The following is a 19,275-nucleotide window of genomic DNA, read 5'->3' as shown; positions in this document are numbered from 1 at the left end:
AGGTAGGACGTGCACACTGTCTGCTCAGGCTGAACGTGTGTCAAAACTGCAGGGCCTGTGGATTTGCTGCAGTTTGAACATTCCTTCACAGTAAAACTTGATCTGTGAATCACTACAACTGTGTGAGTAGCTATGCAAGAAAAGAGGCTTGCTGGGAACAGGGGTTTATATTTTCAGCATTTCTATTCACTCTGAGAAGAAAATTAGGATCATACACCTTCCATCCAGGTTTCAAAGCAGTTATTTTGTCCGTTACAAAATAGATTCACCTTGTGAAGCATCCTTGGAAGTTTCCGCTCTCAAGGCTTTTGGAAAGTCATTTGCTACACAGAGGCAGTGTCCTTAATCTCCAGGCTGAACTCTACCAGTCCCACACGCAGCTTATTGCTGAAGCATAATGGGTACAGTGAGCACAAAGTTTGCTGATCTCTCTTGCCATGCTCCCCCCAGCCAACTGCCACCAAACATTTAATAAGTCTTCAGACAGGCCAGAGTTTTCAGATTCTCAGCTATAATTACGTTGCACCCCCTGTCCTGTCCATTGAGAGAATAAATTAATGGAATGTCAAATTAAACAGAATAGATGCTCAGCACCACCCTAATCCTCCTGCTCCCTTAATGAATTAGATACTCATGCTTGACTTGCATCCGGATGACGTCCAGGATCATCTTACCAGCCGCTTTCTATTTTCATTCCATGGCTTGACTGTAATTATAATCATGCTAAAATGATTGGGTGAGAGGGACCTTAGGGAAGGGTGAAAAAGAATATACAGGAACATGAACGTTCATGCTAAAATGGAAAAACCTAGTCTGGGGAGGACGGGGATCATCAACTATGGTATGCTTGGAATGCTACGTGCAGTCATGTGTCACACTTACGAGGGATCTTGCAGAATCCAAAGCACTTATTTGGTGGTGGTTTGGTTTATTTACTGTATTAAAATAGAGGGGTGTTTTTTCTGTGTTTAACATACAGAGAGAATTGATTTAAACAAGAAGAAAATCCAATGTTTTTCCCCTTGTGCACACCTTCCCCTCCATCTCTTGTGAAACTGCTATTGTGAAGGACAGACTTGTTGCCTGATAGTTAAGGACTGACTGGTCTATCACCTGTCTGCTGTCAGAAAAACCTTATAGCACCCACTTGGAAATACATAGAAATTCTCTAATACTGTCTGGATGAATACCCTCCCTCATTGTTTCCACATGATGACCTCAAGGTAATTTTATTCAGCATAAAATATGACTCTAAACACTTCATAAATCAGGCTAATTCAGTTTCAAAAGTCTGAGTAATATGTGTAAATATATATAAAGGTGAGACATCCCAGGCAGAAGAGGGAAGTGAGCTACATATGACTGGCTCTCAGGAGTGGAAGGAACCTCAAGAGGTCTGTGATGCTCCTGGCCAAAAGCGAGATCCTCTAAACCTGAATGATGAGTCTGTTGTTAGAAAATCTCCATTTGAAGACATCCCAGTTTTCCCAGTGATCTGCTTTTCATATGATGAAAAGACTTGGTTGGTTTGTTTTCCTAATGTAAAATTGATATCAGTGTTTTGAAGCCACAAGCTACTCTGTGAACAACTCCTTGTTGGCAGCTCACGGGGCAGCTGTTAATGTTAGGAGTTTTAGCTGTTTGACTCCCCATATTCCTCAGTCTGCTTGTTCTCATGAACAAAACTCTGAATCACTTTTTTGGATGTGAGTAAATACTTGTTTGATGGGTCATCATTTGCTTTCTTAAGCAAATGGTGTTCAGTTAAAAATCCAGCCCAATAAGCCATTCATGGAACAAAAGTGGCATAAAAACGAAATGGTGCTTGTGGATATAAGAAGGTGCATAGGCTTATATATGCATAATATAAAGAATGTATATATATTAGACTACTTTTGCCTTCTGTAATACAGATAACCTGACTCCACCCTGACAGCTAAGACTATTTTAAGATGGATGCACAATTTCAGATCATAACTCTGCTTCAGAATTTCACAAGCAAAATATCGTGTTGCCATGAATAGCTTTGTTGCTGAGTATCTTTTTGGGGTCAACTGGCCAAGTGGGAACATGCAGGAAGGACACATCATTCAAACAAAGTCAGTATACACCTACAGCAGCTGGGAGCATGAACAAAACCTTTCAGAGGGTTAGAAGAGCTCCAGGAGAGCTGAATTAGCAAAGCAGGCAGCAAAACTGCTCTGATACTGTTGGCTTTTTCACACATTCTTGATGCTGGACATCAAGGTGGCAGCAGCAGTTGCTGCAGGACAGGGCTTGGGCCTTCTCATTTCTTTCTTTCTAATTCCATAAGAACAGCAAACTTGGCTTGCACAGCCTCAGGTGTCCCTCTCTGGTCCATCTTCTCTTTGCTTTCCTCATTTCCCTCCAATATATTTCTCTACATATATGTTACCACTAAGATACTTTTCAAACCAATATTTTAGTATCTTGATTACAGTAGCTTAGAAGTGTTTCTTTCTTAGAGTATTTGCTGAGTAAGTCATCCTATTTAAGTCAAAACTCTAGTCATGTCAGTTTTTATCTCTCTTTTCCTCTCAAAAAGTCTGGAACACTTGCTTGTAAAAGATGTTCATAAATACGATCGGTAGGACTCTTTTTCGTCTTAGATATAGCAATAGAGTTCATCAAAAACTGCTGAGAGTTCCCAAATCAGGGCTAGGTATTTTGTCCTGGTAGGACACATCATGTTCTCTCTTCCCTTTTCTTGTGTGGCTCATTAGGCATGAACGTGGTCATGAATAACTGTTACAAGTGGTGCCACATCCTTGCGTAGCTTCTCCTGGTCATTTTGCAGAAAGAGAAGGAAGCACAGGATGCTGGTGCCATATGCTGGACCCCATGGAGAGTCAGGCAGGACAAGCTATTCCCATAGTGCCTCATCCTGAACCATGGGCCCATGACACAAACCTAACCCTAAAGACTGTCGCTGACCCAAAAAGCCATCAATCAACAAAATGGAAGGCAGTATGTAAATGGCAGAAAACGCTTCAAAGGGACAGTCAGGCAATATTAATAATTATGATAGGTGGTAAAAGAATTAGCTCATCAACCTAATTATTCACTTAAATCCCCTGTGATAGCATGGTGGGGAAGAGATGACTTTATGGATGGGTGTATCCTTTCCTATTCCTTGGGATGAAATTTGTCCTCTGAGGCCATTCTCGACGTTCTTCCCTTCCCACACTGCCTCCCTGCCCCCAGCTATATGGGGGCCCCCAACTATACGGGCTCTACACTTGCTTTTTTTCACTGGCAGGAAGTTCTTGCAATAATGCATTTCATTTTCACTACTATCCCTGCGAAATGTGTCACTCAGATTTATGAAGTCCTTTGGATCCTTGTGCTGGGACTGAATTTGAGTTTCCACCTTCAACTGCTTACCCTGAAGAAGCGATGAGTCAGAACAGATTAAGGAAACGGACTGTGTCTCTGCAGCTCGAGTCTTCCCACGGTACTGAACAGTCAGCAGCTCACACCATGGTGGTATTTAAAGAGTGCAGCATGGATCAGGGTGGCCCCTGCATAAAAGGATAAGAAATGGCTCTCTCCCTGAAGAGCAGCAGTCGCAGTGAAGGGGGATGTCTGAGGTCACTCCACAGACCAGCGAGAGAGCTCTCAGTTGCAGCAAAAACCCTCAAACGATGTAAACATCGTGCTTTCATAGCAAATGCTGTGGGTCCATTCTTGATTTCAGACAGGGTAACTATGGTCAGCTCAAATATTTCATAACACTGTTGATTTTATAGAGTAAGAATTTCCAGAATTTAGAAAAACTGAGATGGTGCCCCAAAGAATTTATAATTTCCACACATACTGCGTAAGTGTATTCAGTCACTGGGAAAGGGAGGGGTAAATAAGCCTGAAGTGAGTTTTGTTTTCAAGGTCAGGGTTGTGGGAAGGTTGGCCATCTGTGCATTTGCTTAATAAAGCTGCTCAGAAATGTTGGTGTTTCAGCCTGTTTAAGTTCTGTTTGCAGATTAGTCTGAGCCCTTGGGTTTCTTTAAACAGTGCCCTGATAATTTCTCTGTTGCTGGAACAGTTGCATCTGGAATGCACAGATGCAGCAGCTGCTTTGAGGAGGTTCTCAAGGTCAGGCTTTGGCTGGAGGGGATCCCAGGAAATCTGATCGCCTTCATTTGTCAGTGGCTAGAAAATCCTATCTGCTTTCTTCCTCTTGTTCCCACCAGGCTCTGGCTTTTTAATGCATGCGGTTCTGTATTGTCAGCATCTGGGGATCTGAGATCTCAATTAAAAGTCAATTATCCTCTTGCTCACCAGTATTAAGTGGGAAGGTAGTTTTGCAGGTGTGTGATGCACCAGCCCCATTCACTTCTGTGGAGTTTACAATCTTACCATGTTTCTAGATGAATAGGGAAAACAAACATCTAAATGTGACCTAATGCAAAGATCTCTCCCAGAGTTTACACGCAGCCCCAGTGTCTTATTTTCAGGTGGGAATGAAGGTTATTTTTTAGTTCCCATCTGCAGTCCTTGGCGTTTCTGATGATGAAACTACCTGCGTAGTTGACTCTTTTCTGCAGGTGTTCTCACTCAGCACAGCTCTGCCTGAGGAAGGAGTCTAAAAGCACCAGAGCGTCCTCTCTTCCTCACTCAATAGTTTTGCCATAGGAACACCCCTCATGGATCCCATCCCTTTGTGCTGGGTGCTGCAGGCAGAACAAAAAGACGATCCCCGCCGTAGTAAGTTTAGCATCTAAATGCAAGACAGAGGCATGAGCCTCCCACAGCAGGTCAGTTTAGTTTGGGCACCTTTCAGCTGCGCAGAGGCTCTGCACATGGGATGTGTGCAGCAGTATCTATTGGCTCCCACATGCAGTGGAGAGCTGGGACCAACACGCTGCCAGGCACCAGTATACACCCCACTCCTGGTGAGCTGGCACAGGCCAGGCGGTCATCAGCTTTGTTGCTCCTTGGAAACGAGCTGGGTCCTTGATGTTGCTGAATTGTCATCTTCTAGTGTTTTGGGGTTTTTTTCTTAAGATTTTACAGCTTTTTATGTAAGTATTTTCCTCCCTGAGCTACTACAGGTTATCCCCTCAACAGTCACAGCACTTCTGATAGTTTTTACTTTTCTTATCTTGCGTCATTTATATGCCTTCTCACTTACATATGTCCTCACTTATACGCCTTCTCACAGCTCAACAGTGTTTCTCTTAGAAAAACTGAGCCAAGGCTGTGCAATTGTGTGGCACCAGAGTGCAATCTCGGTCATGGACCTGAGCTGGGCTGCCAGTTACACAGAGGAGCCTGATGGAGCAGCACTAAGAGGGTAGCAGCACCAATGCATAGATTAGCAATTGTATTGTGGGGAGTGCATCCTTTCTATGAAAGGTATTGAAGAGCAGAAGGAAAGAGCTTTGCAGATTTCCAACCAAGCAGGAGAAAGGTAGCATGGAAAGAAGCTAACGTGGCCTTGTTTGGCATCAATGGTTGGATGCCTGCCTTCACAGGGCAAACACAGGCAGGAATCAGTATGCTGAAAAGATACGGGATGAGCTCAATAGGGAGGGCTAAATGACAAAGACCTGTCTCCATTTTCTGGCCCCACTTCCATTTGACATTGCAAAGAAGAGGGAACTGGCAGAAGTCTGACATGGTTGAAGCAAAGGGATCTCTGGGGCAGAGTGCTGTCTGGATGTCAAGGTATATGTAAGCAAGGCCAAAGGGAAGGAAGGTGATTGCAGTAATTGGGAGGGGAGCCAGGCAGTTCTTAGGTATTTTAAAGAATAGGAAGGTCACAGAGGTATTACACATAATGAAGCTGCCTGACTTAGATGTGGCTGGCCCAGGAGAAGCTATAGAGAGAAGTCATCCACAGGTTGTAGGTTCACTGTACAGGTAAGACATCGTAGTGTCCCCTGTGATGATGCAGTCACATGGAAGTGTGATTTCAGGTGAAGGAATCAAGGAGCTTTATTTTTAGCTGTATTGGGCTTGCATTGTCAACTCTACCAGCATCTCTCTGCAGGTCTCACCACAGTCTTATTAGAAACTTTGAAGAACGTGTACAGACAAAACAGAGATTTTTCCAATCCTCAGCACACAGATGTTGGCTGGATCTGTGTGTTAATGCAGATTGAAATATTTCAAAATAGGAGGCAGAGGGAGAAGAGATGGGACCAAGGAAAGAGCTTTGTAGGAAGCCCCAAGAGCTAGATGGGGACAGAATGGGAAAGCCGCCTGTCCCTTGGATGCTGTTTTCAAAGTAGCCTTTAGGAGAGTAGGAAGAGAATGGAGAGAGGCTTAAACCAGTGAAAGGATCCGGTCTTGGTAAGAGCACCATCAGTGGTGCCAACAGCTGCTGGGGAAGAGCTAGAGCTAAACGCTGGCTGAGAGGAGGGCATTAAAGAAGGGGGGAATATGGGCTGCAGAAGGTTTGGGGTGGGACTGGAGGGGAAGATGTCCCAACAGTAATGGTAATGGCAACAGTTAGAGATGAGGTTTAGGATGAGTGAGACAGGATCCAGAGAGTGGCGCTAGGAACGAGCAGTTGAATATTTGGCTGTGAAATCTCTAGAAAAATGAAGTTGTTTTTCTGATAGCTATTCAGGATCCAAAAAGTATGACAGTACCATTCTTTGTTTTCTTGCTTTTATAACTGTGTAATCTAAAAACTTGGCTTCTGTTTTGTGGTTTTTTAGCATCTGCCCTTTGTGAGATATTTTGCACAATGTAGCCTTCAAAATCTTCCTCCTGTTTATTACTACCTCTGCCCTTTTTTTTCCCTTCCAAATGTCATCTATTTCATTTGAGAATTGTACCCTGGGGTGCTTCAATTATGTATGAATGTGGAGTATTTGGGATGTGCTATTCACAAGTGCTTTCAGTTTGCCATCTGAGCTTAGAATATCTGTGGAATCGCTAATATTTTACTTTCTAGGGCACTCTTAAATGTGCAGTCAGGATGCAGCTTTTGTTCCTAAGTGCTCGGTTTTTTTTACCCAGTTTCTAGCGAGACCTTACAAACCTTCCACATGAATTTTCCACAGACTAAATTCCCAGCACAGAGCAAGGAGATTCCTGTTGGCACAGATGTCTACCCTGAGACCTTCCATCCTTTTGGTGCCCCTCTCTCCAGCGGTCCACCCCTTTAGTCTGACATACTTAGTCTGAGTTTCTGAATGACAGGTGATTGACTTGCCTCTCATCTGTCAACATGTGAAATCTCCTGCCCAGAAATGTGATGTCTTTTCTGATTGCCTCTGTGTGGGTAAAAGTGACTTTCCAGAACGGTTTGCGCTGGTTTTCTTCTTTTGGAAGAGCTCAGCACAGTCTTCACCCATACGCTGTTGCTTGGGCATTCAGGTACAGTGATGGATACCTACTTTTGCATTTGTGATGGGAAGAGGCAGAAGCAGTTGTCGGTGGAAGGAAGGATAAGCCAGAGACTGTGAAGGTCTTATCTTACTGTCAGGCTTTTAAAGGGAAGAAACTGTTAGGATGCTGCATGGAGACTGAAGGCAGACGAGAGGAGGGTTTGAGGGATGAGTTAAATGGTGTGAGAAGAGAGAGCTGGTATTGTGCACATGGGATTGAAACACGCTGGATTGAAAGTATCTGGTGCAGTAGGGCTGCACTAGGCAGAGAGATGGCAAAACTGAACGTGTAGCTGTTCTGATAAGAAACAAATAATTGAGGGATGACTAGAGAAAGCTCCATTTCTGTCCCAGCACTGCAGGATAAAGACCTTCAGCCTGTAGTTGCCTCCTAAGACAGATAATGTCACATCTGTAGAAGTTATCCCATTTGGTGCTGTAGACTGAATGGATCAGTAGCCGTTAGAAAAAGATACACAGTAGAAGTGATCTGTGCAGATATTCGAGAAGCATTGCTTTGACTGTCACCCACAGAAGCAGTGGATGTTGCTGCCAACATCTCCATCTGTTGTCCAGCAGCAGTTGTCGAGCCTGTACTTCCGACGACATTTTGCTGTTGGAGCACATGGAAATGGCAAAAAGCTCTAACGCTGTCACAGGGCAAACCAGAAGCCCTGGTGAATAATTTAACAAACATTTTTGGGGAGCAGGTTCTGACTGCGCCTGTGAAGGTCTTGCAGCCAATTTCTGGCAACTCTGCTTTTTCTGCAGACTGCTAACTGTTAAATACCACTTCCAATGCATTACAGAACAGGGGGTGGGGAATGCTGTGGGCTTCAGTAGGCAGGATCTTAATGATATGAGGTAGAATGAAATAAGTTGGATGAGAGGACAGGAGAGGCCATATGGGATCCTAGGCACTTGCAAGGATATTTGAAGCTATGCCTTTGCCAGTTGTCTGTACCCAGCCACTGTTTCACAGCAGCCTTGATGCCTTCCAACATTATGCTGCCATCACCCATCTTCCCAACAGAACCGAGCATGATAAAGCTTTGAATGATGCTTCTCCAAAATAAGAAAAATTGTGCCAAGAACAAAAGCTATGCTTGGATAGGCAGGAAAATGCCCAAGGAGAAAGAAGTGTGATATGTTTAACATTGGAGGAGGGAAAGTTCAGTAGTGGGTATGGATATTTTGGTAAAGGGCATTGGGGAGGTGAACAGAGCAAGGGGGGATGAGAATCACAAGATGGCCATTACAAGGGCCCTCAAGATAGAGGGGAGCGCGGAGAGAGGGTGCCAGCTGCACAGGGAACTCTGTTAACAAAACCTATGGAGTATGTAGCATCCTAGTAGGAAAACAGCAATCTCAGTAGCCAGTTGCGTGTGGGCATGCACTTTAAAGTAGCTGCTTTCAGACCCAAACCAGCCCTCGGAGCGGGACCAATTGGCTCACCAGCAGCCTGTCTCATCCCTTGGGGGATATTCTTGGGGGAACACGAAGTGAGCATGGAGCAGGAGAGACTCTTGGTTGGCTAATACTTACTGCAGTAGGGCAGGGAAGGTGTAGGACACTTCCCTAGACTTAGGGATTCCTGCTTTGTTTTCAGCTCACCTGCTAATCCAAGGTCGAAACTAAGCTGTCTGCATCTTTTGTCTCTACTGCCGTGTCTGTAGATTTTAAGGTCTTGATGTGCGGTCTCTGTGCTGACATACTAGTAACCTAATCTTAATTTTGATGCCAATAATCATGAAATTCCTTTGCTTTAAATTTGTAACAGTCTGCCCTTTGCATGTGTTCTACTGTTAAGCTGCTCTCTTGAGCCCTGATTAATAACCTAGATGACTTACTGTAATTAGCTAGTCCTCAGCCTTAGCATTAGGGAAAGCACAAATCTGACAGCTTTCAAAAGTGATTAGAGCATGGTCAGGGAGTCTACAAACATTCCTACCTTTGTCCTCACCTGGAAACTGTTTCTATCAAAAAAAGGTTTTGTTTTTTTTGTTGTTTTTTTTTTTAAGATAAATAACATATATTTAAGACTTCCTTTTACTATGTTCTGTACTTCTTTTTTGAATTAGTATGTATTCATCCTTGTACCAACTTTGTTCTTTAGCATGTCAATTACTTCAAAATACAAATTATGTCTCATTTCTCAGAGATTTCATACACAACACATTCCTCTGGGGTCTGTTCCATGATGCATGAATTGCTAGGGCATATTACATTAATATGTGTAAAATACCAGTGCTGGTAGATACACCATCTAAAATAGGGAGAAGCTATTTAATTGAATTTTGTTCCCCTCTAAGATCATGGAGATATAAATTACTGGGAGCCCTACTGCAAACACGCGAGCATTTTTGTTCTCTGAGCGTTGTAATGAACTTTCCTTTATGAAGGAGTGTGTTGGTAAGAGAAACAGATACAGATACAGGAATGCAGTGCTGCGTGTTCTGGATGGCTGAGGTCTCAAGCAAGTTTAACAAAAGCTCATTGTGTATACATCGCTCCAACAAACAAGGCAAAAATCCTTTTCCCTGCCCCTGAATACTGAGCAAGTTTCAGCTTTTTCTCTGATGGGTAAAATCTTCTGGAATTGCTAAGAGATTTGAGTGTTTCAGAGCCAAAGTCACAAAGGCAGGCCTGGGCAAATTTTTTAGAAAATTTGCGTTTGTGTGTATTTTTAAATCTTTGCGAAGTTCCATGGTGTTACAGTGCAGTTTGAGTGACTGTGCACAGTGTCTTCTGCTTCTCATTTCTCTTTCCAGCAGGTTATTTCTGCTGACTTTTAGAACAAGATGAAGGTCAGATGCCTGGTTGATTTTAATAGGTGTTCAACTTTGGTGAAAGTTATACTTGTTAAATACGGTCAGTGAAATAAAATCGAAGGCTTCTGTACAAAGGAGGGGTTATGTGCTTTCTCCCTCTGCATGACAATGCAAAGACTCATCTTCTGGAGGGATCGCTTGCAGGAATGGAGGAATAGCTTTGCTTCAGCGCTCTTTCAGTTGGTGGGTATACTAGCTGGACTGTGTTTGGTCAATTATAGTCACATTACTAAGGGATAAATGTTCCTGCCCTCTAACACAAGCATGTACGTCCGCCTACGGATGATGGTGACAGCTCTCTTGAAATGCACAGCATTGGGGACTGCACAGTAGACAGCTACATGCTAAAGCTACTGCAGCCTGCTACAAATGAGCCAGGCATTTCCCTATTAACAGCGGCATATTGCGCTGTACCTGCTTCAGTCTGTTTTGGTGGGTTGTCTCCAAATCATGATCTAAGTAAAGGATCTAAGAATTAGCACTGTGCCTGGAGAGTTTGATGAGGATGTTCTGGCTGGCTGGGTATGTGTATTGCTGGTTCCTCTCATTTATGGGGTGCACACGCACTTGTGTTGCAGCCTAATGGTCACTGCCAACAGAAATAAATCTGAACGTTACTGCAGTGAGCTAATGGGCCATTTCCTTCTGGTCATCTTGTAGGGGCCTTTTTTGAAACTGAAGTTCCCATGCTCTCCTTTTGCTGGCAGCATTAAAGCCTATGCAGATTAAGTACAACACGTAATCTCAGTTATGACTTGAGTCTTTCCCTGCCAAGCAAACAATCTTCAAACTGCACAACAGTGGCAAGAAACTCAGGAAGCCCTTAAGCTGAGGCAAAGGACACTGTGTTTATTGGTAGCTGTGCCAGCTAACCTGAGGTGGTCTTAAAGCAACAGCCCCTTGACAGGGGCTTTAGATACTAGAAGTTTATAAAAAGTATCTGCTGCCTTGATGCTCAGCTCATCTCCAGTTGAGCTGAGCAGGTATGTTGGCAATTGCCCTCTGGATTCCTTATAACCTTCTGACTTTTCTTACCATTTCTTGTTTAAGATTTATGTCCACCTCAAAGAAGGGAGTGGTGCTGATGGGCTGGATGCTTTGAAGAACAAACCGCAGCTCCACAGTATGGTGGCCAAAAGCCTTTGTCAGAACGCCTCTGGGAAGAACTACATCATCTTCACTGGCCCAAGCATTACCAGCCTGAATCTCTTCGAAGAATTTGAGAAGCAAGGTGTGTATCGGGTGATTCACTGGGTTTTAATGATGACAGACCTAGGGGCCCTCCTGCCACTGAATTAAAAAAAAAAACCTCCCAAAAGGCTTCACTGAGATTTTAATTCCTTGTATAGATAAATTGGTCATCTCTAAGAAAAGATCTGATTCATGAAAAGGTACTATGCAGAGGACCTCCTAAGTTGCTCTTTAAATCTTCCTCTTCAAATCCTCTTAAAGTTCAAAATGAAGATGTAAAAACATTTTTAATAAGGGTATTTAAAGCCCTCTTGTTCTTTGCCTTAGAAATGTGAGGTCTAATATCCTATATGGGGGACTTTCCAAGGGATTTCCTAGCTGCCTGTGATTTTTCTGTTCCCATCGTGAAAGACACCCCAAAGAAAGATGAGATGAACCCTTAATGTTATGCCTTAGAAGTTCTTGCTGGTTTAATATCTGTTAAAGATGTGACTTCTCTAGATGACGGGTTTTGCCATTGCAAAAGCTCTAGCGTGGTTTGGTTTTTTTCTGGTATAAACATGCTTTGGCAGGACAGTTTCTAGTTTGGGAACTGTAATAAACTCTACACTGGCAAAAGCACACTTGCCAGCAGAATGTCCATTGATATGGCAGTGTGGCTCTCCCAGCCAGATTCTTGCTAGTGCAGAGAGTGATCCCAGGTCATCCTCTCTGTCAAATGCCCCATCGCCTTGGTATGGAAAAGCCTCATGTTATTTCACTTTCAGAAATGCTGAAGACTTGTGACTCCCCTTAAATTGCAGGCTCCTGCATTCTTGACAGTCATTTATAAGTAATGTAACTCTTGGCTTGTTCTTCAGTCAGCACAGCATTTCAGAAGTGGTATGGTATGTACAATAGATCCTTCGTAGCAGTAAGACTGGAGACTGCCATTACGAATGTCGTGGTTTAACCCCAGACAGAAACTAAGCACCATGCAGCCACTCGCGCACTTTCCCCCGGTGGGATGGGGGAGAGAATCAGAAGAGTAAAGTGAGAAAACTCATGGGTTGAGATAAAGACAGTTTAATAAGTAAAACAAAAGCTGTGCACGCAAGCAAAGCAGAACAAGGAATTCATTCACTGCTTCCCACCAGCAGGCAGGTGCTCAGCCATCCCCAGGAAAGCAGGGCTCTGTCATGCGTAACGGTGACTTGGGAAGACGAAATGCCATCACTCCAAACATCCCCCCCTTAATTCTTCTTCCCCCAGCTTTATATGCTGAGCATATCATACAGTGTGGAATATCCCTTTGGTCAATTGGCGTCAGCTGTCCCAGCTGTGCCCCCTCCCAGCTTCTTGTGCACCCCCAGCCTCCTCGCTGGGGGTAGCCCCATACTAGCTACTATGAAGAAAATTACCTCTATCTGAGGCAAAACCAGCACAGTGAATCAGGTAGGAGGAGGCTACAGGACCGTTTCCCTGTTCAACACACCACTGATGATGGAGTTTTGCTTTTGGCATGTTTTCTATTGCAGAAAATTAAACCCACCTGGGGGTTAATGAAACATGGCGCATAGCAGGAGGAAAGACTGGAAATTGAGACAATATCTTGATTCTAATTTAAAATGAATGAGTTGCACCAGTACTGTAGTTGAGCACTTCAGACTGCACTGTCTCTGCTGGGCCCACGCAGGCTCTAGCTCCTACATTATTTTAGGTAAGCTGGAAGCTTCAGAGTACAGTGGAATACTGCCGTATTCTCACAAGAGACTCATGGTTTCCCAAATGCTGCAAACAACCAAATGGGAAAGAAGTCAAGCATATTTGTAGTGCACTGGAGTTTTTCCTCTGAGCAGAGACTATTCTTTAGTAAATGACTCTTCACAGCTGATTATAAGCATTATATTTTTAAGACTACCAAAGCAATGATGCAAAATGTGCATTCAAAAAAATGTAGAGCATGACCCACGTATTCCTAGTACCCGAGATGTGTCAGGCTTAAATGTAAAGACTGACAGGCAAAAACTTGATTGCTGAGTCACACCCTTTATGCTGAGCTAGGAAAGGGTAAAGACAATACAGCATGACCCAGTTGGCCCATAAGCCTGGTGAAAAAGATGCATGGCTGCTAAACCAGCTGAGTGTTTATTACTTACAGATAATTCAGATTGTTCACAGGGGTGAATTATTCATGGTCTTTACACTGAACAGATCTTTCAAATTCACAGTTTCTAGCAGATAGCAAATTCAGTAATGTCTTTTTAAAGCATGTAATTTTGACTTAACTGATCAAATATGTTAATGCTTTACTGAGATTTCAGTTTGGTTTATGATTTGTTATATGGCTTCACGAGACTTTTTGTGATATTTGACAGCTGCTTCCAAAATTAAATTTCAAATCTCGTACACGCTATCACCTTCCTAGGGGTGAAGCTATGGGGTGGGTGGGAGGCAGTCAGTAAGATAGCAGGTTTATTGGCTTTGCAAAATAGCCTGGCACTCCTATATAAAGAAGATCACAGGGAGAACATGAAAGTGTTTCTGTTTAATAAGGACATGGGACTGTCTGTGTTTGCCATGAGTTACGAGGGGCTAGCTCAGAGGTTTTGCAGGGAGATGTTGAACTGGAAGGACTATGAAACACCAGGAGAGGTGAGATGCTAGAGATGTCAAGCAGTGGTGAAGTCAGCAAGAGCCCTAAAGGAGGTGGTGTTTACTGACTCTACTGCAAAGCGGCTGATGCATTGCCAGCACCTGCTGGGATCCTACTGCATTGACAGTATGTTTAGGAAGAAGTAGGCAGAGAAGCCTGGTCTTAGCAGAGATCTCTCCTTGTGTAGCACACAGTCACCCTCAGTAATGACTTTAATGTTTTTTTGGTATGTGGCTTAACCAACTAAATCTGAACAGGGCTCCATCATGACCAAGAAGTGTCATGAGAGCCTGTTGAAAAGCATCTATGCTCAGGTGCTCATGACAGTTCAAGACCCATTCTTAAACATAAATTTACTTTTCTTGTTCAAGAAAATTTAGCTTCTGGGCTAGTCAATGGTAGAAAGATCCCACTGAGAACTGAAAACAAAAAGAAATTGGTATTGATCTTAACTGCTTTACGTTGTCTGGGGTTTTTTGTGACTATCAACAGAGAAATAGGTGGAGATAAAAATAAGCTAAGGCTTAGAAACTATACATTTTTTGGCAACCTAAACTGACATTTAAGGGAGCTAAAGAAAATTCTGAAAAATCTAGAAAGAGGCACCCACTAAAAATGTATTAATTCATCTCAAAATTCTTGATGAAAAGGACCGGGGGTCTTGGTAGCCAGCAAGTTGAACATGAGTGAGCAGTGTGCCTTGGCAGCAAAGATGGTCAACACTATCCTGGGCTGTGTTAACATGAGTGTAGCCTCATCCCTGTACATCAAGGGAGGGGGTTATTGCCTCCTACTCAGCACAGTTTTGGACAACACCCCCCCAGTACAGGAAAGGCATTGATAAACTGGAGCAAGTTCAGCCAAAGGCCACCAACCTGGCCAGGGGCTGAGCCACATGCTCCGCTATGGGGAGGGAACTGTGCTTGTTCAGCCTGAGAAGAGAAGGCTTTGGGGGCATCCAACAGCAGCCTCACACTACCCTGAGGAGGTTATCGAGAGAATGGAGCTGGGTCTTCAGTGGGGCATTGTGGAAGGATGAAAAACAACAGACATAAACAAAAGAAGTTGTTCAGACTTGGTGTAAGGGTTTTCCTGAGGACAGTGGAGCAGGATGCCCAGACAGGTGGTGCAGACTCTGTCATTGGAGGTTTTCAAGCCCAGACAAGATAAAGCCCTGAGCAGCACTGTCTGACCTCTGAGCTGACCCTGCTCTGAGCAGGGGATGGGACTATAGAGACCTCCCGAGTTGCCTTCCAACCTAAATTATTGTTTAACCCATAGGATCCTGTGATCCTATGAAGACTTTTGTGGAACCTTAACTATCGTTCGCTTTTCCTAACCCGCACATGCATTACTGCAAAAACCACGGTGTTCTTCATCGAAAGTCTGCTGTGTAGCACCTTCACTGCACTACAGGAGAGAATGCGTGCCTAGTAATATAAAGGGATATCGGTGAATATAATTCTAAGTGTCTTTGAAGATACCAAGAGCTGAGAAGACCTCAGAAAATAAGATGGGACACTTTGATCTTTTTCAAAATCAAAAACCTGAATAGACTTCTTTTTTATTTTTCAGGGGACATACAAAGCATTTTTTTTTTCTCTGGCCTCTGAATAGAAGTAGAAACCTGCACTGAAATGCCCCATATTCTGCGCTCTGCGAGCAGGCAGCTGTTATTGTTATCTGCTGTGACGTTCATTCATAGTGCACCTCCCTTTTTCTACCTCTAAGCTAATGCTTAATGTCCCCTTACAGAGGACAGCACCTCCTAAAGCTCTGTGTCCCATGCTTCCCTTTAACATATGATCCACGAAGCTTCCTTTTGCACTTTCTGAAGCAACAGGAGCAGCTGGCTCTGTCCCATAGCGTGGCTGGGGTTGGCAAAGCTGCAGGAGCTGCCAGCCTGGGCAACCATGGCACTCCCACAAGCTTTGCAGGATTCTGCAACTCCAGCACATGGACTAAAGCAAGCTCTCATCTCCTCCACAACAGGCCCCTCAGTTGCCCTAGCTCTGACTCGACCCAGCATTGCATGCAGGATAAATGATTGCAGAACGTGTATTTTTGCCTGAACAAGATCAAGCCTGTCTGCCTTTGAAAATGGTACTAGTGAAGATATGATGAAACAGGCTTCAGTACAGGCTCTCCAGGACCTGGAGACCCTGGGAACGAATCTTGGGTGACCACACCACATTTCCTCATCTTTGCTAAGCTAGTTTAGGTGTATGCATTTATACTGCAGTTACAATTTGAGAAGACCAGAGGAGGACAAAGTGTCTCCATTGACTCCTATGTATATGGCAAACACCTGTTGTGATTCTGATTTAATTACACACAAAAACTTCATTGAGCCAGATGGGCATAATTTTATTGCTTCTATTGCTATAGTAACTGGGTGGTTGTAAAAAACTCTACAGATTAAGGGTGTCATCTGTGATGAGAGATGCTGGTAAATCCGCAGCAGTGTTGCACTTTGCTAGGCTATGCAGCAGGGAAGTTGCACGGTGTGATCCTGGGAGAGGAAATGGTTCCCATTATTCTGTATCAGGAATGAAACATCTGCTGGAAGCTTTCTGCAGGCTTATTGCCTGAGCTAAAGGGAAGGCTACAATTAATTATTATGGGATCTCAGAGATGGCTGTTGTTATTTTGAAGCTCTAGCATAATAATGTGGTTATTAGCTTGGTTTTATACCATTGATGTCTCCTGGAGAGAATAAGTATCACCCTTCAGTGAGTCATAAACTTCAGGCAGCTATGGAAATTCTTCTCAGGCTTGCTTGTTAGCAGAGCAAGACGATCTTAATATTGGGTAGAAGAAAGTTTGCTACGTTAATGCCAAAGTTTGCAGGTACATGACCTACAGTGTTTGTGTACCTCTTAGCGATACAAGAAATTTAAAAAAAAAAGCAAAAGCCTTCCACTGTAGGTGCTGGAGGTACAGTTCCTCCTATACTGATTGTAAGCCTGTTAACATTAGGCTTTTCTCATCTTTTGTGGAAGGAACTTACAGATTTCCAGGGATTGATTCAATCATTAGAAATAACCAATGGAGTGCCCATTTCCTCCTTCAGAATGAAGTTGCCCCATTGCTGTGTTGGTTGACCTTCTTCTGATATGAGTGTCTTAAATTTCTGATGGAAGAGCCTTAGCTCCTTGTAGACGTGCCCACAGCAACTGGACCAATTAATGAGTATTAGCAATTATTAGATTAATATTCTTGTAGTATCTGTGAGCTGTTGAGGGGATGCTCAGCATGCCAGGTACTATATGAACCATGGAAAAAGGCTGGCCCTGCACTCAAGAGCTTAGGTCATTCCAGAAAGACAGAGGCAGAAGAGCCATATAAATCGAAACCCAAGAACAGAGGTAACATGCTCAGGGGGAAGCCAAACACTGTAGTCTGACTTGGCATTTCCCCTGTAAGGATATCCAGTTATCCAGCGTGCAGAATTCAGTGCAATGAAAAAATTGATCAAGCTGGCTTAGCTCACAGATGAGCTTTAAACTATCACAGGCCTCAGCTGCCATATGAAAGGTGTGCACAGAAGTCACCTGCTTCCATGCTTGTTGTATTTTTTTCCACTCAGGTGGGTTGATGAAAAACCAAGGTAGACTGAGGAAATTTCCATCCAAGATTTCCTTGAATTCAGTTAATTTGATCAAGAAGACCAAATCTTATTTGTGCCCACCTGGCTGCATTGAGATGTGTTTTTGTCGTGTTAGATTTTATTTGTTGCCTCCTTCACATATGAAAGGCCAAGAAGCTGTGAGCAGCAGAATGTGTCACCTGTGGAGCCTCTGATGTCTGTGCAAGACGAGTGCTCATTCAACTAGGGCACTATTTGGTTTATCTCCTTTCCCTAAAATCCATTTTCATTGAACTTGTATTTCCATCTTCTCCATCCAATGCATGCTTTTTTTTTTTTTTTTTTCAAATCAACCATCTAAGATGCTATACGTTTCCCTACCTCCCTGCTCCCTCCACAGTTTATTCTTTTAGCTAAATGTAGAAGACTGTTGTGGTTTAAGCCCAGCCGGCAACCAAGCACCACCCAGCTGCTCACTCACTCCCCCGTCCCCCGTGGGATGGGGGAGAGAATCAGAAAAGTAGAAGTGAAAGCACTTGTGGGTTGAGATAAGAACGGTTTAGTAATTGAAATAAAATACAATAATAATAAATTGTAATGAAAAGGAAAATAACAAAAAAAGAGAGAGAAATAATATCCAAGAGAGGCAAGTGATGCAAATGAAAAACAATTGCTCACCACCAACAGACGGATGCCCAGCCAGTCCCTGAGCAGTGCCTCTCCAGCCAGCTTTCCCCTAGTTTATATACTGAGCATGGCGTGATATGGTATGGAATAGCCCTTCGGCCAGTTTGGGTCAGCTGTCCCGGCTGTGCCCCCTCTCAGCTTCTGGTGTATCTCCAGCCTTCTCAGTCAGCAGAGCATGAGAAGCTGAAAAGTCCTTGACTTAGTATGTACATTACTTAGCAACAAATAAAACATCACTGTGTTATCAACATTCTTCTCATACTAAATCCAAAACACAACACTATGCCAGTGACTGTGATGCAAATGAAAAACAATTGCTCACCACCAACAGACGGATGCCCAGCCAGTCCCTGAGCAGTGCCTCTCCAGCCAGCTTTCCCCTAGTTTATATACTGAGCATGGCGTGATATGGTATGGAATAGCCCTTCGGCCAGTTTGGGTCAGCTGTCCCGGCTGTGCCCCCTCTCAGCTTCTGGTGTATCTCCAGCCTTCTCAGTCAGCAGAGCATGAGAAGCTGAAAAGTCCTTGACTTAGTATGTACATTACTTAGCAACAAATAAAACATCACTGTGTTATCAACATTCTTCTCATACTAAATCCAAAACACAACACTATGCCAGTGACTGGGAAGAAAATTAACTTTATCCCAGCCAAAACCAGGACAGATTCTTTTGGACCATAAATTCTGATTTGTTCCATAATGCATATCACTGTTGTTTGGGGTTTTTTTCCAGTCCTATTTTAAATATGTTGTGAAGACTATTACACAGATTATGGATGTTATTGTTGGGAAGATGATACCCTGAATTCTTCTCCTTGTCATTTCATCATTACTGTGCAGGAGGTGTCCATATACTTCATCAAGAGAGCAGGCTTTCTGTACTTGTCTCAGTTGCCAGAGGCATTCACATAGGACACAAATCTTTGGTATTATGAGAGAAGGCCAGTTGGCTAACATATCTGTAGGACAAGCTCTTTCCC

General features: G+C 43.5%; 1 protein-coding gene across 1 annotated transcript in view; it reads left to right on the top strand.

The window, feature by feature from the left end:
• The window catches only part of PGBD5 (piggyBac transposable element derived 5), a 36,924-nt gene that overhangs the window by 9,954 nt on the left and 7,695 nt on the right, over positions 1-19,275 (top strand). The window contains exon 3 of the mRNA XM_035899719.1: positions 11,243-11,425. Coding sequence (XP_035755612.1) covers positions 11,243-11,425 — 183 coding nt within the window. The remainder of the gene's footprint in view (positions 1-11,242; positions 11,426-19,275) is intronic.

The sequence above is a fragment of the Egretta garzetta genome, unplaced genomic scaffold (assembly GCF_000687185.1).
Source record: "Egretta garzetta isolate BGI_Z169 unplaced genomic scaffold, ASM68718v1 scaffold118, whole genome shotgun sequence".
NCBI lineage: Eukaryota > Metazoa > Chordata > Aves > Pelecaniformes > Ardeidae > Egretta > Egretta garzetta.
Note: the sequence above shows the minus strand (reverse complement) of the source record. Positions and strands in the feature narration are given on the sequence as shown.